At 41.0% G+C, this 27,477-nt stretch overlaps 1 protein-coding gene across 1 annotated transcript in view; it reads right to left on the bottom strand.

Annotated features, from left to right (window-relative positions):
* The window catches only part of NCAM1 (neural cell adhesion molecule 1), a 1,088,618-nt gene that overhangs the window by 117,982 nt on the left and 943,159 nt on the right, over positions 1 to 27,477 (bottom strand). Inside the window, exon 20 of the mRNA XM_044079459.1 lies at positions 3,480 to 3,687. Within this exon, the coding sequence (XP_043935394.1) occupies positions 3,480 to 3,687 (208 nt within the window). The remainder of the gene's footprint in view (positions 1 to 3,479; positions 3,688 to 27,477) is intronic.

The raw sequence follows: 27,477 nt of genomic DNA, 5'->3' as shown, positions 1-27,477 counted from the left end.
GGCTTGTAGTAAGCAAATGACTCTTTGTAAGTCTTTTGTCAGCTTGCTTTTGTTGTCCGCTTGTATCAGGCAGTCGTCCAGGTATGGATAAATTTGGATTCCTGTAGCCTGCAATGAGCGATTACTGATGCCAGGCATTTTGTGAATACTCTGGGCAGTAGATGAGCCAAAGGGCAATGCTGAGAATTGATAATGCTCTGATCCTGCAAGAAATCTGAGGTATCTTCTGCAATTTGGTCGTATGGGGACGTGCAGGTATGCCTCCTTGAGATCTAGAGTTACCAGCCAACACTCCTTGCCCAGCATGGGAAGAAGTTGCTGTAGGGTCAGCATTTTGAATTTTGGAACAATGATGAATGTGTTTAAAGCGGACAGGTCGAGAATAGGTCTCCAACTTTTCTCTTTTCTTGGTACTAGGAAGAGTCTGGAGTAGAATCCTTTGCCCTGTTCTGTAGGTGGTACCCTTTCCACAGCTCTCATCTTTGTTAATTGAGCTATCTGTTTTAGAGCTTCTGTTTTTGATTTGGAGGTAGGTTTGGCATTCCTCTTTTACTGGTAAGGTGTGGAAATGAAACCTGTAGCCTTGGTCTATAGTTTGCAAAATCCACTTGTCTCTTGTGATATAGTGCCAATTTTTGAAAATAAGGCTAACTTTCCGCCTAAGGGTGCTGCTATTTGTTCCCTGGTAGGCGGTGTCAGAGCCAAGTCACTGTGATTGTCCTGTTGCAGTGGCAGTGGTTGTGTCTGTGCCTCGTTGGTTATTGCCTTGCCACTGGCGTCCTCTGTAGGCACCTCCTCTGGATTGATTTCTGCCTCTGGAACGCCTATTCCTGCCTCTCTGAGATTTAGAGGAGTCTGGAAAGGACCAATTTTGGAAGGCCAGTTCCTGCTAAACCTTGGGGGCTGCACCTGTAAGAAATCTTTAACTGTTTGTACAGATTTTGCCTTCTCTTCCATTTTCTTCATTACTTGCTGGGCAGGAGAACCAAATAGACTGACCTTATCCATAGGAGCATCTAATATCTTTGCTTTAACATGATCCGCGAAGACCTGTTCTTTCAACCATGCATGCCTTCTTATAACTGTGCCAGTCATGGCTGATCTAAATGAAGCCTCCAGTGCATCATAGCCACATTTTAAAGAATGGTTACTAACCTGCTGAATGTTATTCACCATTTCTAAAACATATTTCTTATCTAAGGAATCATCAGAGGACAGTTTCTTAGTTAACTGATCAAGCATAAACTCTTGGTATTGGATCATATGAAACTGACAGTTCAAAGCTCTAGCTGAGAGAGTAGCAGAGGTGTATACTTTTTACCCCATCTCTAAGGACCTGGATTCCCTTTCAGAAGGGAGAGGGTTTTTGCTGAGGTCGGCTACTGCCTTAGGCCCCTGGGAGATAGTCTCAGGATCTGCAAGGGAGCCTTGTATAGGTGGTGATGAGTGTCCGGTACCCTGTAAAACCTATCGGGCTTGGCAGGGGCTGGAGGTAAAGTATCAGGAGCAGTGCAAACATCATTAAATGCATCATCCACAACAGGAAGAACTGGAGGTATAGCTAAGGGCCTATGTTGCGGTAAATGTAGAAAGGTCCTAAGCCTTTTTCTTGAATCAGAGAAATCTTGTCCCTGCCATTGGAATTGCTCTCTCATGGCATGTAAGGTTTCCCCAAAGGAAAATTCCTCTGGTGGAGAGGCAGAAGGAATAGATTCTTCAGCATCGGAATCTTCATAAGTAGAAAAAGGAGCCTCTGGATGGTCTGTATTGTCTGAATCATCAGAAGAATCATCTGAGGACACTGGCTCAGGGGGCTCTGCTCTAGGTCTCTTTTCTGGAGGCTGAGAGGCCCTGTCTGGGTGAGATTGGGATCCCCTTATTAAAGAGATGAGATCCTCTGCCAGAGTAAGCATTTGAGAACTGGAACTGGGCCTATGTGAGGGGGGCTTAACAGGCACAGATTTAGCAGATTTGGCTGCTTTAGCCCTGGCAAAAGCCTTTATAGACATGGCTGCAGGAGGCCTAGCAGCACCACATGCTGGGGTAGAGACATCCAAAGGGATGGTGTCCGATAATTCTAGAGGAACCACATTAATAGGCAAAACTTCAGAGGCCGATTCAACTAGGGTAGCAGGAGCCTCGGTAGTAGTCATGGATTCGGCTGAAGATTGACCCGTTTGCTCGGTTTCGGCCGAAACCGAGACACTCGCGGTTTGCTTAACCGTGGTTTCGGCCGAAACCGCGGACCGCGAGTGTTGGTCTTTTTCTTTGCGTTTCTTAACAATTTGAGAAGTCGGAGGATCCAACGGCATAATGTACGCAAAATCTGAGCCGAAAAACTGTTCAGCAAACTCCGACCGACGCCTAAGCGTTCGTCGGTTGAAGGAAGCACAGGCTAAACAGGCTGCTACGTCGTGGTCTGGGCCTAAACAAGGTAAGCAGTAAGAGTGGAAATCTTTATGAGGTATTTGTTTCCCACAGGTTAAACAGTTATTCACTTTTTCTGACATCGGCTGAGGCAAGAAAGAGTCCCCAACGGGGTACTTAGCTTTTAGAAGTCTTCAAGTAGTATTCGGTAGTAGTAATCTCTGGATCTGACCGACCGGCACTTGCGAACAGCTTCTGCTTCGGGCGCCACGCGGCAAGAAAGACTGAGGAAAATGGCGTCGGCTGATGCCTTTATACCCAAAGACCAGCAGAGATGACGTCGGGTGAAGTGCGACACCAGCCGAGGCCAGACCCAGACTTTGGAATCCGGCCGACCGAAGGGCTGCCTGACGACAGGACAACCCATTTGTTAGGACTGCAGATGCATCCTTGAAGGACATCTGGCCTGTGGCCAAATAAAAGTGAAACCAAGATGACCTATGTCATTGTCTTTACTGGTGCTTTTTCATTTTCATATCCCCTCATCATTACAGATATTGTTTCACACAAGGAAGCTAGCCAACCATTTGGCAATCACTACCTGGCAGGCATCAAGACACTGTATGGTCCTCTGCACACACTGTTGTGATTACCACATATGCAAAAGGCAAACCTAAGACTCTCAAGTCCCATTAAGATGACAAAATGCCAGTTACAAGTGGAAAGATGGCTATGCAATTATTAAAAACAGGCTGAACATATGGAGAAATGCAATGAAGAAAAATTCCAAAAGGCCTGGGAAAATGCAGCTGAGTTTAAGAGAAAGGGGATTCCTGGGTAAAATATGGTAGGCTTCAGACTTGCTTTCTATATCCTGAAGACATATTTAATTACTTACAGTCTTAACCCAAGGGATACACTTAAAAAAATGATGACAGTGATTTTTATTACACAATAGTTAACCAATTAAATGACTTCTAGCAAAAGCTTCTTCAGCTCACTTGTTTTAGACTACCAGAGCTTTATGCATCACACAACTTACTGCCAGCTTTCTTTACTCTGCTAAAAAAAAAACATGTCTACGCCAAGGAAACAGTTTAAGAAAAACTCACGAGAATGCTGCCTTTCCTTCCTCGATGTCTTTACCCTTGGCACCTGGTCCAGATTTTCCGCACAGGTTCACTGCAATGCACATGAGCAGCCCACACTTGTTGAGGAAGTAGCATGTAACGTCCACAATAACCAGGAGTAAGACAAAGATTACAATCAAAATTCCAGCAATTGCACCGACTCCCAGTCCGGCACCTGCATCAGTATCTGCTAAATATATGTAAAGGCAATAAAGCAAATTAATATTTGCATACATCCCAAGCTCCATATGAAGTCATACAGTCAAAAGCTAAATAAGAACAAATAGATTACATTGCAAAAATATCTTTCCATTTTGTCTGCACATCTTCCAATGCGAACCTTTAGAATTAACACATGACTACAGACACTGCAAGGCAAGAGCCACAAACAACTTACTGGCCACATGAGTAAATTGGATTCTGCAGCACCTAATATAGCCTGCACCATCCCACAATCTGCCGTCTGTCCTCACAATCCTGATTTACAAATGAATGGGAGACATAGGATGGCCACACAGAATTTGCTGCAGGACAATGAAATAAGGCAACACTCACAAGCAACATTTTATTTTTTATATTTTTAGATATGTTGACTGGGCACACTACTCCTTTTTAAGCTATGACCTGGACAGAAAATTAAAGAAACATTCATACATATGTAGTACAAGAAAAATGTTTACAGATACGGTTGTACGACTACTTCATAGGTGCATAGGATCATAGGTGATTACTAGGCCAATGGCACAAAAGCCTTTGCAAGCCTAGGCAATAATACCCAGGATATGATAATATTACATCTTCATTCTCCAAATAGTGGACAGAGTAATATCACGGTAGTGGGTCTCTGGGTACTGAAGCCCTGAGTTATTTTACATACTGAGTCTGTCCATAAGGGGCATGGGCAGTACCCCAGAGTGAATTTATGGTTCCCCATCCATTTATCTAAATTCTTTTTGAAGAAAGTAGGGGCAGGTTTTGTTTTATGAAGCTGGGAAGGTTATTCCATAAACGAGGTAGACTGTGGGATACAGAAAGCAAACAAACCCTTACATACACTTCCAGCAAACAACAGAAAAATAAAAAAAAGTTAGATAGCAAATACAAACACAAACACAGTACTGCTGAAACTCTGGACATCCTTGGCATCAGCCAAGTCTACCGAAATGTGTATAAACTCTATAGCACAAAAAGGGCTGAATCAAATGTGGTGAATGCATGATATCTGATGATAAAAATGGACAAGCCGTAGTTTCTTTTGTGCAAAGACACTGATGTCTACCATCCCCTGCCAAATTCGCATCAGAAACCAGATGGAATTTAAATCAATGCAATGTGTAAACATAAGCCTTCCTTGGTTTTTTTTGTATTGCCTTAGAATTTTTTTAAGCTGCCACGCTTACAAATAAACATCAAATCTTCTATACAACAATAAAGGTATATAAAGTTCTGAAAACGTGACTCACCGGAAATGTCTCTTGATAGTGCTGGTAGTCTATAACAAGATGGAAATCTCCCATCATCTTTAGAAACAAGAAGACCTGGTGTAAAATCTCTGGCCTTGATTCCAAAGGAAGGGCAATTACTACAGCCAATTTGAGGAACATAGTCTGAATGAAAATTGATTTCTAAAATGTTGGTGCCTGTAACCAAGTCATTTATATATTGTTTCCGGAGATGATTCTGTAGGGCAGAGAACTCACAGAAACTTACCACAGCATGTATAGTCCTATGCAGTAAAGAAGATGAAAACTGCTAGGGTGATGGGGTCATCCCCTGCTGTGTTTAGCAGGATAGGTGAGGAGGTACGACTGCCTGGCACTTGGGGGTCCTTCTCATCCTACTCTTTCCTGAAGACCTGGGACAGCTAGGAAGGAAATACAGGACCTGAGACAGCATCACAGAACTCTTCAGTTGTTGTCAGTGTATGTTTCCTGTACAGAAGGCTCTTGACCTAGTCCTGGGAGGCCTGACAAAAGAGCTTCCTAAACATTGCCTGAAACTCATCCATAGGATGTAGGAAGACACAGATGGGAAGTTTGGTACAAAGTGTCTGACACCAATTTGCACATCCACTTCAATGCTGAAGTACAGACACACAGTATACCACACAGGAGTTAGAGAGGTGCACTTGGATCTGCCATGATCCAGTTCATGCCATGAACATCATCATGTATGTACAGTACACGTCAACCACCGAGAGGAGAAGTGAGGTCAGGAATGGCCTGCACCTATCTCCCAAAGTTTTGTATATTGGCTAAATCCTTGTCCGCCTCCATAGTGCCTTGTTTTAGGCAATGTTAGTCTTCTACAGCTTCTAGTATAACAAAAGAGAATCTGAATAACATAAAGGCAATGCTGATCAACATTAGGAGCCTTAAAAAACTCCACTCCCTACAAGCACTCCTTACCCTGGAAAACACTGAAATACACATCATCACAGAGACATGACTCAAGAGCAATAAGGACATTCAGTCAGGGCAGTGTTTCAATGCCTACCACACAATAATGTCCTTCACTTTAAATGAAGGCACTAAAGGCAGCTGTAGCTACAAATTCTTAAAAAAATAATTTCACCTCCACATTCTTTACACAAAATAATAACCTGAAATTCCTTTCATGTCTAACTTAATGGTAATAAACCTCCTTATGATATCATATCATGCATCACAGCTAACTATAGGACCCCCTCTATGTCCCACTCAGCCCATACTTCCTGCCTAATCAGTATGGAGTCCCTATGTATTAAGCCAAGCATCATTCTCCTTGGAGCATTGCTATCAACAAGTCACAAATCTCAACAGAATCAGGAACAAATCCCAAAATAATCTGCGACAATTAGGGACACTTCTTTTAAAATATTAATACTAATAACTTGAGACATTCATAGAGCAACTGAATGTGAATTAATATACACATTCTGAACTAAAAGAGGTCTTTAACTCTTAATTACTGTTGTTGTTAAGTGTGACTCAGCACCTTTTCTCCAAAAGTCACTAGTTTTAGGAGGAATTAAGAGGGACAGAGCTAAAATTTATGTCAAAATCAGGGACAGCTGAGAGGTATGCTTAGGACAATCTAACTAACCCTCCATTAACTTGGAGACTTATAAATCCTCAAATGTGTATACCCAAAAATTTATGGACTTCATCAATACAAACTCTTTGGACCAGATAGTCTGCAGCCAACCAGGAGCAATAAAATCCTGGACTTGGTACTTACCAAACGGTGCAGCTTTGCTCTTCACTGATTTTAACTCCCTTCCTGGTCAAATCAGACCACAAATCAGAGGTCTATATTAGAACATCGAAATTTCAGGTCTTCAAATGTTCTAATATCGACACCTAGTAACCGAAAGTTGAAAATAGCTAATTTTTAGATAACCAAATTCTTTCCTAGGGAAAGAATTCGGTTGTCCATTATTGTCGCTTTGTTACTTTCAGCACTGCGGTGGAAAGTTACAGTCGGGTTCAGGTAAGTGTGCAACTGTGTGGACGTGAGGGTTAGGGTGGGATAGGTGAGTTAGGGTTAGGGCGCGGGTCAGGTAAGTGTGCGAATGTCTGGACGTGAGGGTTAGGGTGGGATAGGTGAGTTAGGGTTAGGGTGTGGGTGTGGTGTGTGTGCAATAGTGACGGACCTTAGGGTTAGGGTTAAGGTAAGTGGGTAGATAGTGGTGTATGTACAGTTTAGTGTAGGTTTAGATGTAAGATTTTAGGTGTATGTGTGTGGATTGCTGTTTGTTTGGTGTGTTTGTGTTGTGTGTATGTGTTTTGGAACAGCAAATTTTTCCCTAGAAAAAAATTTGATGTTCTAAATTTTCGGTCTTACCGGTTTTCGGTTACTAGGTGTCGATATTAGAACATTCGAAGACCTGAAACTTCAATGTTCTAATATAGACCCCAAATCAGTCACATTCACCTTAAGACTAAATCCAGAAGCATCCTCCAATACCTCAGTACTCCGGTATTGCGTAAAAGCTAATCTACTAAAACTAAGTAATGACCTGGATAAATTCGGATGTCACTTCCATCGTGATGCCCCCACTGCTTATGTAGAATCCTTTAACGTCAAATACCATATACATGCAAACAGCTGCACAGATGCAGCTGTCCTCCTCAGAAGTAAATGCAACACCATGATTAAAAATAAATCCCTGTAGTACAATCCTAACATAAACAGGCTTTATTAAAAAAAAAAAAAAAAAAAATCATTGCTCACAAAAAAAAATTACCTTTCAAGATACCAATAACACTCTTTTCACACTTACAAGGAACTTTGGACCGTGATTATCTCAACCAAAGTCAGACATGAGGATATAAGATCAGGTTTCACGTAAATGTAGTTTATTATACATAAATACAATATTCTCTTTGCATAGGCCTAGAAATGCAGCCATGTTAAAAGGAGGCCTGTATCTTCATTTTGTATCTTCATTTTATATTTTACATGCAGTTTCAATAAAAAGGAATGTTTCAGTGAAGAATATAAATGAGCTCAGAAAAATAACCTTCAGTCTAAAATACTGACAAATAAAAAAGTGCTAACAGAATGTGCAGTCCACTGAATACAAAGAGGTCATGTTTATATGACATGAGGCTTGGGAACCAAGGTTAAAGAGGCATGTAGAACTTAAAGGAAATATACAGGATTTTGGTATTACTAAGAGAGATACTTCAGACACAGAAGTCAGTAAGTTACTTTGGACTGATACGCGGACAACCATTGCAGTACAGTCTGCAGAAGTCAGGAAGAGAATTGCAGTTAGTATTAAATCTACCATTCAGGATGAAAGGAACAATTCTGAGTACAGAAGTTACCAACAGTATAATGAGTGTAGAAGTAATTGACATTATATTTCAATCTGGTTCAGTTTATCTGCACTGTTAGAACAGTAAAATTCGATTTGGATATTGTTGGCATCTACCTCTACTGTATGCTGCTACTGTATAACAAACCACCTTCATCAGATCTTGTGCACAGACTTTTATTCTGCAAGGTACAAGAAGACTTGGCCCATATGAAGAATCTGAGATATTTCAAGCACAGACCTGGATAATTACATTGGAAAGACATTCATTCCAATCACTCCAGCTTCAATACAGTATCTTACAGTTTCATTCAGTTACTTTAATTCTCACAAGGTAAAAATGGCTACCCAGGCAAAGGATAACAACAAAGCCTTTTTAACTATGTTAGAAATCTCAGAAACAATGTTCAGCAATACACAGAGCTAATAGTAAATGATGTCACATACTCTATCAATTTATCTCAAACTTCACATCCCTCCCCCTCCTATAATCCCAGTTCACATAACTGCATCTTCACCCTCCTCAAATCTCACAAGAAGAAGTCCTCAAGGCATTATCCATGGCCAAGAACACTTCATCTGTGATGACAGATAATACACCAGGCTGTCTACTGGTCATCCTGATACATGACTTGTCAGATCCCCTACACTGGCTATTCAATATCAATCTCCAATCAGGCTTCATGACAGATGAATTGAGAACAGCAACATTTATTCCTTTGCAAATAAGTGGGGCATCAATGGACTGGGTAGTTACAGACTCAAAGGCTGACCAGCCTCATCTGTAAGGCTATTTAAAGTATTGTTGTGCAATTAATAAATAAGGACATAGGTAACCTACAAATTCTCAAGCCAACCTAGTTTGGATCTGTCAAGGACAGAGCCTGCCTTCTTCTAAAAGTTTACTGAAGCAATGGATGAGGGCGTATCAGTACACAATACATATTCAGACTTGCAAAAGCATTCAACACCCTTCTACACTCAGGTATTGTAGAAAAACTCAATGTAAACCTTATGCAACTTGTTGGATAGCAAAATGCCTCACAAACAGAACACAGGAAATTAGTGTAGGGGCCTCTATCTCCTCCAAAATACCTGTTACTGTGTACCTCAAGGTTCAGTCCTAGGACCTCTTCAGCATTTACTTCTCTGAGGTCAGAGAAAATGTTAAGGGTTTATGGCTGACCAGTTTTGCAGATGACTTTAAACTTGGTGCCATCATAACCTCCCCAGAGGGCACCACAATCCTCCAAGTGGGCCTTTTCCAAATAGTTGGCCAAAACCATGGACTAATATAAATGCCAAGAAATTTATAATCGTATCCTTCTGGAAGCATGACTTCCCTTACTACCACAACACTGACAAAAAAAAACCCTAAAAGCTGATCCTACAGTCAGTGATGTGGGAACTATGATGACAAAACATATCCACAACTGTAAAGAAGTTTTTTTTCACTTAACTGCTTGTATCTAAAAACATGGCATCCAGATACAGGGATGTAATCATTCCACTGCACTCATCTCTCCACCAGGCAGCTCATGAAATATAATGCCTCATTCTGTATGTACCTGTTCGAATACTTTCACTACTAGAATGATCATAATGCTTTCTCAGTGAAAAATCAAGGACATACATCACAAAAACTATTTAGACTGTCTGCTGAAAGCCTTGTCTCTTCTTTGTATCATACAGACTACTAAAAGGCAACTCTGCCTCATGTACAGAGCCTCAGCAGACCCTATCATGTCAAAATTATTACACATTTACAAGTTCAGTGGTAGAGTGAATAACCATCTCAAAAAATTTCAGTCTCTTTTGCAACATAAATCGAATATGTTGAAGGGATAGTTAATGTATCACACAGAATATCTACTCTATGGAAGTATCTTTCAATACATATAAAGCAAAGTACTTCTCTTATTCTATTGAAATATAACTTAGGCAAAGAGATGGAAAACCTTGGTTTAGCATTGATGTCCCTCACAGATAGTGGCAACAAATAAATGTCCCAACATATGCTTATTCTGCCCATCTCTGGGATATTCATACACAAAATTTATGAGCTAAAAATAACCATGGGAATATAAGGCTCGGCTTATTAAGACCCTCACAGATCGACAGCCTATTAAGTACCTATGAACCTAAGAGGGAAAAACACTCCTCTTGTGGCCCTTCGGTAATAGCCATGCTGCAATTGGATCCTTCTTCACAGCTGAATAAAAAGAGCACTATCGATCCAATAAACCAAATGATCACCAAACACTAGGGCAACAACAGCATTACAAAAACCTGGGCTTGTCTTTAAAGTGCTGAAGGTGTGGAAGGGCCTATCTAATCTTCCACAGTCAGGGCCACTGAGTCCTGAGAGACTTATATGTAGGGATCTTAACTGGACCTATCCTGCTCAGTCTGGGCCACTGAGCTGTGATAGACATGGGTGTGGAGACCTGGGGAGAGGAGTCCCAGGTCCTGATTGCAGTCACTGAGTTCAAGTCAAGGGACTCAAGGAACTACTCCATGCAATCAGACTGGCTGTCAAGTATGCTCCAACTACTCAACCAAGGAATAGATGTAGACATACCAAGACCCATCCCCCTTGGTGGTTATTGGAAGTGCACCTCTCATCACTGGTCAAGGTGTGAAATCAACTCAATTATAATACGAGGAACTTCAAGCATCATATGAGACCATAAGATCACTTCACGGAGCTACCTTCAGAAACGAGCAACCAGTGTATGGCATTCTGTTCATTCACCCACACACAACTTGATGTTTAGCACAGGCCTGGGAACATATAAAGGACTCTACTGCTGATTCCTACACTGGGAACTCTCAACCACCACTAGAAGTAAGGTAGAACTCTTAACTTCTCTCATCTTCTCTGTGGTATAGATCCCAGCTTGTGATCTACTGAAAGACTTAAAAAAGTTCTTAAGCATTAAATATAGGAACTTTTCAACCACAAAAGTAAGGCTCAAGATATGACTTGTGTACTTGTGTGAGTAACAGGGAAAAACAAATAACTGTCATAGGAACTAGTCACCCTGTCCTAGCTACACATACAGAGAAGAAATAAATACAAAAATGCAAAAGGATCTTTGAAGAGATAAGTTTTACTTAAGACTTCCTCTGTGAACTCCTGATCACAACCACTGAAAATTAATCTAGACTGGAAATGCTTTTCAACAAAAACAGCCCTCCCCAAGTCAGTACCTGCCCCCCACCTTTCACTTAGCCAATAGCTCTGACACAGAAAGACAAATCATATTAAAAGGAAAGGTACACAGTTAAAAATAATTCATCCTAAATGAAGAGAAAATATGAATCCTGCCCCCTTTTATAATTTAAATGCCAATTTCCTAGTTTTAGTCCTTTCAGCAGAAGAGGCAGAGTTTCTTTTTTGGTTACGCATTCTGATGAATGTTTCTTTGCTGCTGACACACGAATGAACACTCTCACAGTGAATTGTCTTTTTTGCTTCTTATCTCTAGGCATGAACACTTCTACATAAAATGTTTGCTGGACCAAACAAGCTGCACCAATGAACACATCACTGACATGTGACTAAGAATTCATTACCCAAAAAGTTAAAAAAAAAACAAAACAGGGCAGTAATACTCCACTACCAATGCCATCTGTTAAGGAAAGAGCTTCTCTTAATAGTGTGCTAAACGTAAATCCCCAGATTCTTTCTATCAGCAGAAAGATGGAACCTTTCAGTGTACGCCCATTAACAGAAAAGGAACACCCTGAATCCCTCCACTGGGCAGAATGTCCAGTAAAGCATCATTAAACACAACTAATTTTAAAGAAGCCTTTTCCACCAGGTGGCAGAATTTCTTAGTCATTGTCTTCTAATTGCAATTTCTGCATCATTTATTTTTTTACTTAAACATTCTATACAGCGGTATAATTTATGCTAGAGGTGAAACTTCAAGTGCCGGTCCGCATATCAGGCCTATTTTGTTGTGCAGTACAATGAATATGACTTATCTCAGCCTTCAGCAGTGTACCTTCCATGTCAGTGGAGGGGAGAGCTACATACTGGACAGGGCTACTTGCAGAATGAGGGCTTTTAACACAGTTTTACCAGTAAAATTGCCAGAGAAACAAAGTTTGTCATCAGTGACGCAAAACAGCTCTTCTCATCTAGTTTGAAAACCATTTTTATATGGGGAATCACAGTTGTTGCAATGTCTTAAGAGTGCTGTTCATAAATAAAATCATCAAGCAACCCACTAACCTTGCCATCTTTAATATGTCAGAAGGCAGAAGGACCCATGCATTAATACTTTTCACTACTTTTAAGCATGCATTCTTTTTACCTTACTGTAGCAAAAAAGCAAAGACTCTAGCAATTCAAACAAATTTCTTTAGCTCCCAAAATGTCTTTCTCTTAATTCTACTTCATGGGAAGAATAAGATTAGATGTGACAAAATAATGGTTCCTGTAAGAACGTCATCTTAATACTAGTGGAGTGTAAATGGTAATTTTTCGCAGACATTTAGAAGCAATTTGAAAGCCTCAGAGGAATTTAGGAAGCTCCACAATGCCCAGTTATTTGAACTTTCTTTTAAGGTGCACACACACACCTCCTCATGGAAACAGTTATGTTCCACATTTTTAACTTCTTCATATACTGTTATGTTCCACTTGCTTAGTACTCTTGTTCTGCATCATGAAAAAAAAATACATCCTCCTCCTCAAGCGTATCACCTAGATCTGTGTTGTTTTGCTCATCTCTCAGTCTGGTTCAACACAAAGATTTTCAATCCCTGACAGACAGGTGGTTCTAGAGACCAAGCAGTTCCCTATTGTTCTGCATACCATGCATTACTTATTCTGCATGTCCAAAGCCTTCCAGTTTCTGAGAGATGCTACTTTCTATAGCAACACACACAGCAGTCTGCCATGACTCAGATCACAGCATTCATGCAGACTCTGTCTACAGGGGCACTACGCATCTTCTCCTTCTTCAGATTCTGGGGTACTGTTATTTACCTCTGCTTCACTCCTAGCTTATGTTATGTGACCTATCAATCATGTTAAAAAACATTAGCATGTCCACACATCCCTGTACAATGGCAACATGGTGCAGTAGTACCACTTCACAAAAAGCAATCAAATCAAACCCAAATAATTTTAGATCCACCAGTCTAACCAGTAATCTGTGCAAAGTCATGGGCAGAGTCATAACATCACTTATCCAAAACCATACAGACAGCCTATTTGTGTCAGACATCAAACAATATGGGTTTATGAAGAGGGGATCTTGTCTTTTGAATTCTGTGGCATTCTCTTTTTTTTAAACACTATTAAATTATCACTTAAGATACTGGCACACACATATATAAACAGAAAAAAACAAACTAACATTTTTTTTTCATTTCAATGCATTATACATTATATATATGTTTTTTTCTTTTACTCCAACATTACATAAATTGTTCAGTTCTTGCCTTCCCTTAAACCTCTCTCCTCCTCCAGAAAATTATTCTGCAGGTGTTCCTCCCATGAATTCTATTATTTGTATATAAATTGCTCCTTCCCTTTTCTAAAGAGCCCACCTCCAGTTATGTTCTTTTATCTGTTTTGCAATGCTCAGACCTTCAGTCACAGTTGGTTTAAATTTTGATTTCCTTTTTCTTAGTAAATGCTTTTTCGACATCCAGTAGCACTAAACTTAATAAATCCTTAATATGTCTAGGCAATACAGATCCTGTGCCCCAGTTCAAAAAAATAATTTCCTAAGCTGTAGCCATTTGCTTCACCAACATTTTTGACAAAACACTATGTAGGGAATTTTTTAAATCTGCCAACGCATTACATTTCCGAAACACATATTCCCAGTTATCTCTCTCTTTCCCATTACACCTCCACCAATTGCCACTGACCTGAGGAAAAATTCTTTAAAGTCTGCTTTGGGTATAAAAATACTGATGCAAAGAACAAAGTAGTGGTGTATAAGAGTGGTGGTACACCACTAGTAAAATCAAGTCAACCACTCAAAGTAGCCAAAACCTGGGACCAAATGGTAAGAACTCCACATTTAATCCTTAAATGAAAGCACAAAAAATAGCACACTGATATAACAAACAATCAGTTAAAATTTTACTGAGTTTTAACTGATTGTTTGTTATATCAGTGTGCTATTTTATATGCTTTTATTCAAGGATTAAACGTGGAGTTCTTACTATTTGGTCCCAGGTTTTGGCTACTTTGAGTGGTTGACTTGATTTTAATACCGATGCAAACACTTCCAAGCTAAAAAATCCTAACTCATTTGGCCTTTGTAGCATACTTGGGAGCCACAGAGATGAGATGTCCTCCCATTATTCCTTTGTAAATTACCTTTCCAGTCCCTCTCCTCAGTCTCTTCTAACCACCTCTGACTGCCTCAGTCTCTTCTAACCACCTCTGACTGACTATTATAATACCATGTTTTATATGCTCTACTAATGATCACTTTTTTAAAAACATCTGTTCTAGACTCAACCTGAAATGGTCTTTCAGTTAGCACTCCTCTATCCTTTACTCCGATATCAATTCCTAGAAGGGACGGCAGTCCCTAACCTGCAGCCCCAACTTAACACTTGGCCTCATCCCCCCCATTACCATTTCATCTCTAGTTATCGGTTTCCCATTCACTGGTTCCGTCACCATTTATTTCCAGTAAATTCCAACCCTTTCTTGCCTACTTTCTCTATTTTGTTGCTACCATCCTTATTAATATATTATCTTCTTAAGGTATTCAATAACATCTCACATTATGGAATAATTGACAAATTACTTTTATTACATGTCATTTAATACTTAATTCAATAGGAAAACACTGTAGCAGGACAAAATTAGTCAAGGTAGGAGGTTACCTACTTGTCCCATCAAGGGTTACCAGTGAAGTTTCTACTTGAATACCAAACCATTACCTTCTCCACCCTAGAACACACTTAATACACCCCACTCACTAGAAATGTAATACAGTGCTTAAAACAGTCAGTAAATATGACAAACAATGAAGTGTTGCTACCACTGCATATTCAACAAGCACTATTATGAAAATACAATGCTATAAATGGGAGACACTGATGGTCTATCTCATTTGTCAACAGGCACAGTCAGTAGCTGTTGCCCATCCATCTATCACCATTTATGCCACGACTGCCTGAGTCCTGTAACTGTGTTTTGTTCTACTACTGCATCTGACATGTTGTTCCAAACATTGTTCTAACAATCCACCACCCAATGCATAATGGGAGTTTTCACGGTTCATTAAAAAAACTTCATTAAAAAATGTAGAGGTTTAGGGCTATGAGCTGCTAATAAGTGCTGTCCTGTTTCTTTGGGTTTCACTCCCTCAAACTCCATTTGCTTAGCCTGTTATTTATCTCCAGACAGTGGTATCAGGTCACCCCTGAAAAGAGGCACAGTGCCTAGTGTAAATAATCTAACCATGCCATCACTGTGGATAAGTGTACAGCTGGTCGGTTGAGAAAATGCCTGTCTGTGACGAACATGGTTGACACCAGCATTACACATTCACATAGGAACATGGTAAGCACAGGTGCTTTCTGCATCCAATGTGCCCTGTAGCAACTGTAAAGAGTGACTGTACAGCATAACGGCTTCCTGGATATCAGCTATTGAGTCCCGCAATCCACTCGTGGTCATGTGATTTTCTTCAGTTTGGTTCTGTACCATATTTGATCTTTTAGCGTCATGCAGCTTGTCTGCATTCTTGCTAAAGCTGGACAAGACTGCTGCAAGGTGACACAGCAGGTGGACAGCTTTGAAAGTACCCTGGTCAGGAAAAGGGTCTAGTCCTGGGCATCTATGCAGTCAACATGTCAAACATACATGAAGCCCACACCCTGGATGTTCACGCAGCTTCTAAACTGTACAAATTAGTGGGTGCCTAAGCATACAGCACAGTTTGTTGCATATCACACATGCCCATGTCCCTGCCTGTTCACCTGACTGTGCAACTGTCCAGATGATGTTGGCACCCACAGTACATCTCCTCCCTCATGTGTGAACTCCACCATATCTGTTTCCCCCACTCCCATGAGTGCGTAACTCCAGTTACTGTTAAATGGCGACACCCTGTGACACTGGTGCAGCCTGATATACATTGTTGCTAACAGGGCATAACTATCTTGTGGATATACTTACCAAAGCACTGTGTTTAATGACCCCTGCAGCAGGTACGGATGCAAATATAATACATAGGAATATACATACAATATATACGATACAGTTATAGGAAGTATCATACAAGCTCTGATTAGCGCTGTAGTGTTAAAAAATACAAACAATTTGTCAAACAGCTTCTAAACTGTGCACACTGCTTCACAAAATTAAAACTTGAACAATGCTATAACAAAGTTGCTACATTTGCAGCACATACCTCTTTCAGAACCGACCACTGTACAGCACTAAAAAGCCTAAATTGGTTAGAACTATCTACCCCATTAACTACCACATGCACATTGTCTAACCACCTATACAATTATCTAGCATCCATCTGCATGTCCATCACTAAATAAAATTCTACACAACTATATTCCCTGTCGGTCATTACAGTCCAGTGACCAAAAACTCCTGTCTGTCCACAAATCTATCAAATCTGCTGGGCATTGTCTGTACTCATACCATGATCCTAAGGCCTGGAATGCCTTATCTCTATCCTTAAGGTCAATACCCTCCCTCCCATCTTTCAAAACCATTCTGAAAGGCTTCGTAGCCAAAAGTTGGCTCTGTTCTTGCTCAACACCAGGATGAACTATACTGTTAAATGTGGACAAATACTATTCGTACCTTACATTTCCTTACTATCCCTTCTTCACTCACTTCCTTACTTCTATCAATTTCTCTCCCTTGGCTTTCTTTCTAAATACACCATAAGCCTGCTTTTCTCTCACTTTGTACTGCAGTTCCTGTTAGAATTACACTAGCTTGCATTTAATTTCTCTATAAACTGGCTAAAATTATTTATTACTTATTTATTTCCAGTTTGGTGACCGGGGAGGTCCACTGGGCTCAAAGAGCCCGTTTTCAGTGGAGGCCTGGGCAGAAAAGCTCCATAGTACAAAGTACAAACTACATAATTCAGACTACATAGTACAACGAAAAGCTAGATAATTCAAAGTTAACAAAATACAATACACAGTAGCAAAAAGGTGCAGTAACAACTTGTAAGTTTTAAATAGCAAACTCAGAACAGTTAAACTGCAACATATATACAACATATAATACATATTTACATGTTTGTAGGTTGAGATCAGTAGTACAGAGTAGAATTTGTTCATAGGTTAGAAATGTCAGGTAGTGATCTGAAAGTAGTTATCAAGGGATAGATCCCTGGTAAGTAAGGAAAAAAAAGCTGATTTTGAATGTGATAAAAGTGATCATGAGTTAAGGAAGTTAGGTAGGTAGAGAGCAGTTGCACTTCCAACTATGGGAGAGGTAGGAATGGAGCTGGGTTTTAAAGTGTTCAAAGTTTTCAGAGATTCGCAGAGAAGGAGGGAGAGAGTTCCATTTTTTGGCTAAGGTAAAGGATGCCCAGTGGGACGATTTGGTTTATACACGGAGATTAGGTTTTGGTGGGTAGATCTTAGGGGTCTGTAAAGGATTTATGAAGGTAAGATGTTAGCAAGTGTTGGACATGTATTAGGTTTGAAAATTAGCTTATGGGCTGTACAGAGTTGGAGGTAGTCCAGGTAATTGGGAAGTTCTAGCCACTGCAGCTGGAGAGGTATACAGGGGTGAGTAGAGTATTTGGATGAAGTTGCAAACTTTAAGATTTTATTGTAGCAGGTTTACAGTTTGGAAGAGTTGGAGGAAGATATATTGGTTAGTAAGGGAGTACCATACATCAGAGAGGGTAGTAAGTAGGTTGAGGCAAGGGTCTGTTTAGTTGAGGGGGAGAGGAAGTGAGAGTTTCTGTACAGCATGCCAAGTTTCTGATGGGTTTTCTTAATATTTAGTTGAATATGGGTATCAGATTGTAGTTGCTCATCAATAGTAACCCCAAGAAGTTTGGCAAGAGGAACAATTTCTATAGTGGAGTTAGCATGGCTGGTAATTTTAAAGGAGGTTTTGTCAAGAGGGATAGATTTTGATGGGGAGAATAGTAGGAGTTTAGATTTGTTCGCATTTAGGGAGAGATGATTTTGAAGCATCCATTTCTCAGTAGTTGAGAAAGCAGACTGAGTTTTAGTTTGGAGCTCAAGGAGGGTGGAGGCAGAGCAGACTAGTGTTGAGTCATCTGCATATTGTACTATTCTGTTGTTGGGAATTGATGTGTGGAAGTCACTAATGAAAATATTAAAGAGCATACGGCCGAGTTTCCCTGGGGTACCCCGGTTGGGGTTGGAAGGAAGGCAGAGGTACCAGTTTTCCATTTCACATCCTGGGATCTATCAGAGAGGTAGCTGCTAAACCAGGTAATGGTGTTTTATGAAAGGTTAAGTTTGGAAAGGTGGTTAAGAAGGTGGGTATGGGAGACAGTATCAAAAGCTTTGGAGAGGTTGAGGAGGACTGTGGATACCAGATTGCGGGAGTCACGGGCATGATTTACTATGTCTAGAAATGAAAGAAGAGCTGTTATTGTGCTATGGCCAGGACGGAACCCATGTTGTGTTGGGGTGAGGAGTTGGTTATTTGTAAGGAATGGCATTAGCTGGAGGTGGACACATTTCTCAAGAATTTTTGAAATAGGAGATAGAATTGCTATGGGTCGGAAGTTGGAGTAGTTATTGTTTTTGCCTCCTTTGTGGAGGGGTAGGATAAAGGCAGTACACCATAGTTTAGGGACATATGATTCTTGTATGGATCTGTTGATAAGTATACTAATGGGAATGGCAATGCTGTCTGCTGCTAGTTTTAGAAAGATAGAGGGGATGTTGTCAAGGGCACTGGAGCAAGTTTTAAGTTTAGAGAGAAGTTTTTTATGTATGATGTGGGATGGGTTAGATACGAAAAGTAGGAGGAGTGTTTAGAATGGAAGATTGGGGACAGGATTTGAGATGGGGGGAGGAGTTGTTGTTAGGGAAGATTTTGATGAGTTCTGCTATCGAGTTAGTAAAGTATGAATTGAACAGTGTAGCTATTTCTGTGTCATGTTTGCTAGTGTCGGGGCAAGGGCAGTTTTTGGTGCCTGGATTAAGAAGGCAGTTGATGGATTTCCAGAATTGTTTGGGGTTTGTGGAATGAGTAGTCTGGAGTTTGATATAGTATATTTTTTTATCTTGTGTAATATGTTTTTTAGCTAAGTTGGAGAGTTGTTTATATTTAAGAAGGATGTCAGGGTGCTTATTATGATGGTGGAGTTTCCAGGTCTTGTCCCTATGTTGTACGAGTGTTTTGGTATCTTTAGTAAGCCAGGGGGCGGAATTGGTTTTATAAGTTTTATTCTTGGAGGGGGCTTAGGAGTTAAGGGTATCCAAGAAGGTTGAGTTAAAGAATTCAACGGCATTGTCTACAGGAAGAGTTTTTAATTTGTTCCAATTTGTCAGTTTGAGGGAATTGGAGAAAGCTGTGGGGTTAAAGTTAGTGAGATTCCGAGTATGGATATATTGGTGTAGGTGTGGAGAGGAGGGGGTTACTCTATGGATGAAGGCTGGCAAGTGATCACTAATGGAGTCTGGTAAGATGCCAGTGTGGGAGATTTTATTTGGGTGGGAGACAAGGATCCAGTCCAGTATGGAGCCTGGGGGGTTATTTTTATTGGGTCTGGTAATAGCATTTGTGAGTTGAGTGAAATTACATAGGTTGAAATGGTGGGATTATTACCAGTGATCTTGTTCCAGTCAATATTTACATCTCTTTTGTATTGTTTCCAGGGGGGGATATAGAGGGCTATAAAAAATACTTTTATGGTTATTTAGTATGAGGTTTCCTATGACTAGTTCAGCGTTGTTGAACTGAGGAATAGGATTTTGGTAGGGAGTAATGGAGAGTAGGCTAGAGTAGATTAAGGCTACTCCTCCACCCTTCTTTTTTAGGCGGTCATGTCTAAGAGCTTGAAACCCTGGGGGTATGATTTCAGAGTCCAAAATATTGGGTTTTAGCCATGTCTCAGAGAGGGCTACTATGTCAGGTTGGGTATGGTATAGCCAAGCATGAAAGTGAGCTATTTTGTTTCTTAGACTTTGGGTATTGGTGGTCAGGAGCTTGAGGTATTTAGGGTTGGTAATATGGGCGGTAATGGGGGGCTGGACTGCTGCTGCTAGTAGGTCCTGGGTTGGAGTGTATGTCTCCTGCTAAGCATAGGTAGTGAAAGGGGAATGAGAGCAGGGGTTTGGATTTTCTCCTGGAGTTTTGTGGGAGGTACAATAATGCTTTGGGAATATGATGTTTCACTGAGGAGGATAGGAGATTTAGTTTGAAGAAGATAAGTGGGTTTGGATGAACAAGAGAGGGGGATATTGAGTGAAGGTGAGATGTGGTAGAGTGATGATTAGTGTTAGGGGAGATGGTTGTGTGATGAGGGGATAGGAAATAGGTGGGTAGTTTGTAAGTGGTATAAGAGGTGGCATGGTACAGTGTTATTAGAAGTAGTATGCTGAGGGAATGGATGAGAAGGGTGTGAAAGGGCATGGTAAGGTTTAGATATAAATGAATAGTTGGGGATTAGGTGTTGAGGAAGCAGTTGGATATAGGAGAGTATGACAGAGTAGGAGGGCGGTGTATAGAAGTATATACAATGCTTTAAGGTTTGGGAAGGGGGAGGGGTGAGAAGGTATTGGTGGATGGGAGGGGAAGGGATAGTGAGGAGATGTGAGTGGATTGGATGAGACAAGTGGGAGGGGACTTATGGCTAGAATAAGTGTAGGAGCACTGGGGGTGGGTGGAATTTGGGGGTAGGGTAGGGGAGTGGAGTGAGACCATAGGGCGAATGGAGCAAGTTAGAACAGGTAAAAGAAGAAATTCCAGAGACAATCAGTGGGCAGCAGACTCTTGAGGAGTCATTGGAAGTTCCAGGAGAGTGGGGTATGACAGCTCAGCTGTATAATTGTTAAGGGATAGTAGAGAGGAAATAGGAGGACAGTAGATAAGTAGCAAGGGACAACCTTAGCAGCAGTCTAGTACAGCGAGGTAAGTGAAAGCTAGACTGGAATCCAATACAGGGGAGCAGGGAAAATAGATGACCACACAGGCCGAGATTAGGGTGCCACCTAGTGGCCAATAGGTATAATACAGCAAAGCCCTGTGGTATAGAGATAGCAAGAATAGATGACTCAAGTAATAGATCCTAAGGAGGGTAGAGTTTAGGTAAAGGGTACGTAAAAGTTCTCTAACTATTAAATAATTATCATATAACTTTTATCTATTCTTAATCAATATATTCATATTATGTCTAACTTGGGATACTTATTTAAACTGTATTTGTTTTTGTATTATTTTTAAAAACTGTAAAATTATTTTTCTTAAAATGTTTTGTAAAACTTTGGAACTTTTCTCCCAAGGCCTCTGCTGAAAATGAGCTCAGATTTTCCTGGTAATCAAGTGTTAATAATAATAATAATAATAATAATACATTGTTGCACTGTGCTACACCTCAGATGGTAAACATGAGCCACTCAATAGCTACTCATGGTCTGTAAGAGCTTCTTGCACATGATCACCATTTATGGCCTACTTCTTCAAGTTTACAGCATGCATTCTAAGGGATACAAAGTGCAAAATACATGTGGAGACAGTACTTCAGGCCACCCCAGAAACTCAGGAGAAAGATTTCCCTCTCATCCATCTGGCTTGCTAAGCCCAGTATAACCATCTCTTTGAAGATGGTGATATCTACATGGAGAGATGCTAAGTGTGAAGTAACACTACCAAATGCATCTGACCAGTGGTGGGCTTCTCATAGAACGGGAAGCAATACTGCCAGAGGTGTAGCAGCCTGCAAGTGCGATTTATGCTAATAGTCCCAAACCCAACAGGAAAGTGCCTACTTTATAAGTTGTCTGCTTTAATATTATGGCCTGTTCAACACCTTTCTGCAAATATTCATACAAGGTAAAAGCACTTAACTAAAATAAAGCCTGGTGATGCTTCCAGATGTTTCTGTAGTTAATCCTAATGAAGCTTCTAGGCGTGTAATATTATCTATTCTAATTTACATTAATAATTCCAAAACTGTACTAGAAGCTACTGAAAGACTTCATCTTAAATACTACATGACGGGCAATACAACTGCACTGACACATGGCCTTTGTCTAGTGCACATAAAGACTTATTGCTGCTCATATACTACTTATTAAATATTGTCATAACTTTAACACTTCTCTAAATATCTCATCAACCAGGTGACACAGATGGAACTGCTTAGCCTCATATGAAAGCTCTCATCTGGGTGAACAAAATGGCACTAACAGTATGTGTGTAGCTTGAGTATTTAAGGAGATATTTAATTTGTGCACAAAATAATATAAAGTTAGTATTTATTGTGTTAACTGTGACTTACAAAATCTAGTTTAAGACCTGAATGCCACCACTCTGCCATTTACATTTTAGTACCCTCTATGGTTCCAGCGATATAGACATTTGTTTGAAAAGCGAGAACATCACTTGGTATTATGAAAAATCTCAGGATGCAACTACTGGAGGATAACTGTGAAAACTTCTAGAGCTCCACTGGTGGAAACAAGTTAACTATGCCACAGTAGCTGCCATATTGTATGACAGCTTTTCACCAACAGCTGGTGCACAGCCCATCAAAATGCACAACAAATATTAAAATGAAATAGATACAAATTCCACTTCAGTAACTATAGCAAATCACTGAATATTTGTTAATCATAAAACTAATTTATACTAGAATTAACATGACAAAAAGTATTTCTTCAGTCCCCCCCAACCTCCTCTAATTATACTTACTTTGACGCTACAATACCTTGAAGTACAGAAGTACTTCGTTTCTCAGCAGAATAACTTCTTTTCTTACAGAGGTAGAGTGAGTTTGGACTTTGTATATTTACTTTCTGGAGCTGTGGAGGATGAAGGAGAAGAAACACCCTTCCTAATTAGTAAGCTAACTACTAATGTCTTAAGTTTACCTTTTCTAAGCTTTTTATAATGTTCACTGGTTGATTTCTTTAACATGTTTCAAAAATTAAATAATATCACTTTCAAAGTGTTTGCAACAGATTTATAATATAAGGCATTCTGACTAAACACACACACACACACACACACACACACACACACACACACACACACACACACACACACACACACACACACACATCAGTCTCTCTAGAACTACCCAATTTAAAACCGAGATTACTATGTCCTAAGTTGTTGCTTAGTTAATATACATATGAAGTCTCTTGTGTAATGGTCCATATTAGAAATTAACAATTTAATGTAACAGTTTTTTTCAAAGTCAAATGTGATGGCCATTGTTTCCTGTTTACATTAGATGTATAAAAGAAATACAGCATTTCCATGAGTCAGCACTGTTGGTGTATAGGGGTGAAGCCCTGACCATCGCCTAGGTGAAACAAGTTTGATTATTATCGCAGGTGGTTGATGCAGTGGGCAGTCAGTAATGGGTGCATACATCCTTCAGGCAGAAAGTCTGCTGATAAGAGCAGACCTCATGTCAAGCCAAGGCGAAGGCCAGGACTCTTGAGAGACGGACAGGCTGAGCATGTAGAAAGGCTGAAGAGGAGTGGCTAGGGTCAGTGTGGGAGTGTCCTCACAAATCACACCTCACTATCTCCCAAGCCTAGTATGAAGAAAGGAAGAATGATGAGGATGGAGGAGGGTACAGTTCGACATGTGACTTTACAGGGTACTAGCTCCCCTCTCCTTGATAGCTAAACAAGATCTGTGTCTCTGAAACGGATAAAGCTTACAATGGAAAATGAATGAATGACTATTTAAAATGTACTTAACATATACTTTACTTATTCAATATTCTGTCATGAATATATAAGAGTTTATTCTAAGCACTGCTGTTTTCACTCTTCTAATGCGTCACTGCCTTTATTCATGTCTATGAATATGACTGCATGATATTCAACCATCATCTCATGGACTAATGTACTGTAGATGACAGTCGCTCAGTGTATACCCTGGGTTAATAGGTTCATGGGTTCATAGGTAGGTACTAGGCTATCTGCCCGAGGGCATTTATAAGCCTAGGCAGGGTGTGTCGGCTTTTGCCGCCCCACTGATTAATTAACAGAGCCTCTGTCAAGCAGAGCCAATGAAGTGATCCCAGGGGTGTACTTTCTGTTACCCATCCACTCGTCAAGGCTTCTCTTGAAGAGTGTTCGTGAGGAGCTCTGCCTAATGTAGTTAGGAATTTTGTTCCAAAGCATGGGGAGTCTCTGTGACAGGAATCTAATACCTCCAGCATGTTCTATTTATTGTTGTGGCGAGGTTTAGCTCACTAGAGCACGTGGCTCGCAGTGACTTGGATTTCTTTAGGTGGAGCATGTCCCATCAATTCTGAGTTGGACATGGCTTTGTAAGTCAGGCAGAGATCACCTCTTGAGTAAGCGATATGCCACTGAGTACAGCCGAAGTTTTTTCAGTCGGGCTGCATAGGACATATGTTTGAGGCCAGTAAACCTCTTGGTGAGGTGCTTTTGTGGTCTTTCAAGCTGTTGGAAGTTTCTTGTGAAGTATATGCCAAATGGGGCATTGTACTCTATGATGGGTCTGATGAGTGACGAGTAGAGGGGCACTATAACCTCTTTATTTCTAGATGCAAACCCCTTAGTAATTAGATGGGCCACATAGAAGGATTTCCTAACTACTTTGGCAATATGATTGTCAAAGCGGAGATTACTATCTACCTGGGTCCCCAGATCTCTTACTACCTCTTCTGTATTAAGGGGGCTGCCGCCTATGTGGTAATTTGTGGGTGTTTTTTTTTTCCCAAACGGGATGACTATGCATTTTTTGGCATTTAGCTTGAGGCCATGACTTTGACACCAGGTGTCTGTCTCAGTAAGGCCTTTTGGAGGATGTCCGTGTCAGCCGGAGAGTCAATTATGGCTCCCAGTTTGCAGTCATCGGCGAACTTGGTTAGCCATAGTCCTCCTGTGTTTGCCTGTACTTCTGAGAAATATATGCCAAACAGTAGGGGTCCCAGAACTGAGCCTTGCGGGCACCACTTGTGACTGGTTTAGAGTCAGACCTGGAGCCCACTATTCTTACCGTGTGAGTTCTGTCTGTAAGCCAGCTGGCAACCCATCTTGTGATGTAGGGGTTTATGTTCAGGCTGGTGAGTTTTTCTATAATACCCGAGTGAGGAATGGTGTTGAACACCTTGGCGAGATCAAGGTAGGGTGTGTGAACCACCTTTCCCTCGTCTATAGCCTTGGTAACTGTCTCGAAGAAGTCAACCAGGTTTAGCAGGCATGATCTGCCCTTAACAAAGCCGAACTGGGTCGGGTCAAGTGTTTGGAGGTTCCCACTGTTTTTGTTAATGAGTTCCATGATGATGCGCTCCATAGCCTTGCAGACCAGGCTAGTCAGGCTTATGGGGCGATAGTTACTAGGGTCAGATGTGACTCCTCCTTTGTGGAGCGGAATAACCATTGCTGTGCACCATTCTATGGGCACGTAGCCTGTGGAGAGGCTGAGGTTGAACAGCGTGTTTAGGTGGGGGGTTAGTTCATTCTGTAGTTCGTGCAAGACGCAGCCTGGGACACCATCTGTCCCCACTGATGCTGTGTTTTTGTCTTTTGAAAGGGCTGTTTTCACCTGTGCTTCTGTGATTTCCGGGACACTACACTTTTCTGGTATTGTTGTGGGTCCTTTTGAAGGTGAGAGGGAGGTGAAGTTTGCACTGAATCTATCTGCCAGTATGTTGGCAATATCAGTAGGTTCAGTATATTTTGTGCTATTTTACACTATCTCAGAGCATATCTGTGAGTTGCCACTTAGATTTTTGACATAGCTAAAGAAGGCTTTGTGGTTATCTTTTGAGTCCTTGGCTATTTTTCTTTCGAAGTTAGCCTTGGATGATTTTATGAGGGACCTTAGTTTCTTACTGATACTGATCAGGGATGTCTTTCCTTCTTGGGATTTGCTTTTTTTCTGAACTAGTTTCCTCCTTTTGTTGTATAACCTGTTTGTGGCAGGGGTCCACCAGACTGGTTTCCTTCTCTTAGGGGAGTGAGTCTTGGTTTTGCTAGGGATGGCACAATCCATGCATCCTTGTAGGTGCTCATAAAGTGCAATTGCAAAGGATTCTGCATCTTGGGCAGTGTTCTCCTTTAGCGTGGGGGCTGTGAAACTTACCACCTCTAACTTAAGTAAGGTGAAGTTTGCTTTAGAAAAGTTTTTGACTGTGGTCTCCTTGGTTGGGGGTGGGGGTGGGGTGTGGACATCCAGGGTGATTAGTTTATGGTCTGATCTAACCAGTGACGGGTTGACCTCCGGTACGGAGCACCTGTCGCCCATGTTGGTGAAGACCAGGTCCAATATGTTGTGGCCTCTGGTAGGGGAGTTTACCAGCTGATCCAGGGCATTTGAATTAATAAATTCCAGGAAGCGCTGAGCCTGGGAGTTTGTACTCAAGTAGTTTTTCAAGTTAATGGTAGGGTAATTGAAATCTCCCAAGATCAGGGTGTTCGGTAGGACCTTCATGTTTTCCAGTGTCTCCAGAAAGACGGAGTGGTGGTCCTGGGTCATGGAGGGTGATCTGTAGCAGGCCACAATTTGCATTGCAGATTTGCCCGATGTTAGTTGCACATGGATGATCTCAGAGGTATCATGCTGCGCCACTAACCTGGAGGTGTGGGTATCCTTGATGAATATGGATACACCCCCTCCTTTTGTGTTTCGGTCCATGTTCTGTGGCCGAAATATGTGGTATGAATTGCAGCCCAGGAGTGCTGGGTGCTCTCTGGAGCCTTGAACCAGGTTTCAGTTACTGCACAGATGTCGACGTTCTCCATAAGGAGTGCTTCGAGAGCATGCATTTTGAGATTTAAACTCCTGGCATTGAGTAGCATAACCCTCAGTTTTTTACTTGTGCTGTTTACGGAGGTGGGTTTGAATTTTGAGCCTTGCCTAAAAAAGGCACTATGGGGGCAGCAAGAGCCTTGGCCAGTATTCGAAAGCCAAGGGGTGACAGGTGCAAGCCATCTCTTGCGAAGCATCGCGGCTTGTCGAGCATGTCATCCCAGGCTGACAGACACTGGATCTCCTTT

This window comes from Protopterus annectens, chromosome 8.part0 (genome assembly GCF_019279795.1).
Source record: "Protopterus annectens isolate FY-2018-M chromosome 8.part0, PAN1.0, whole genome shotgun sequence".
NCBI lineage: Eukaryota > Metazoa > Chordata > Ceratodontiformes > Protopteridae > Protopterus > Protopterus annectens.
The sequence above is the reverse complement of the archived record's forward strand: the minus strand, read 5'-3'. Positions and strand labels throughout refer to the sequence as shown.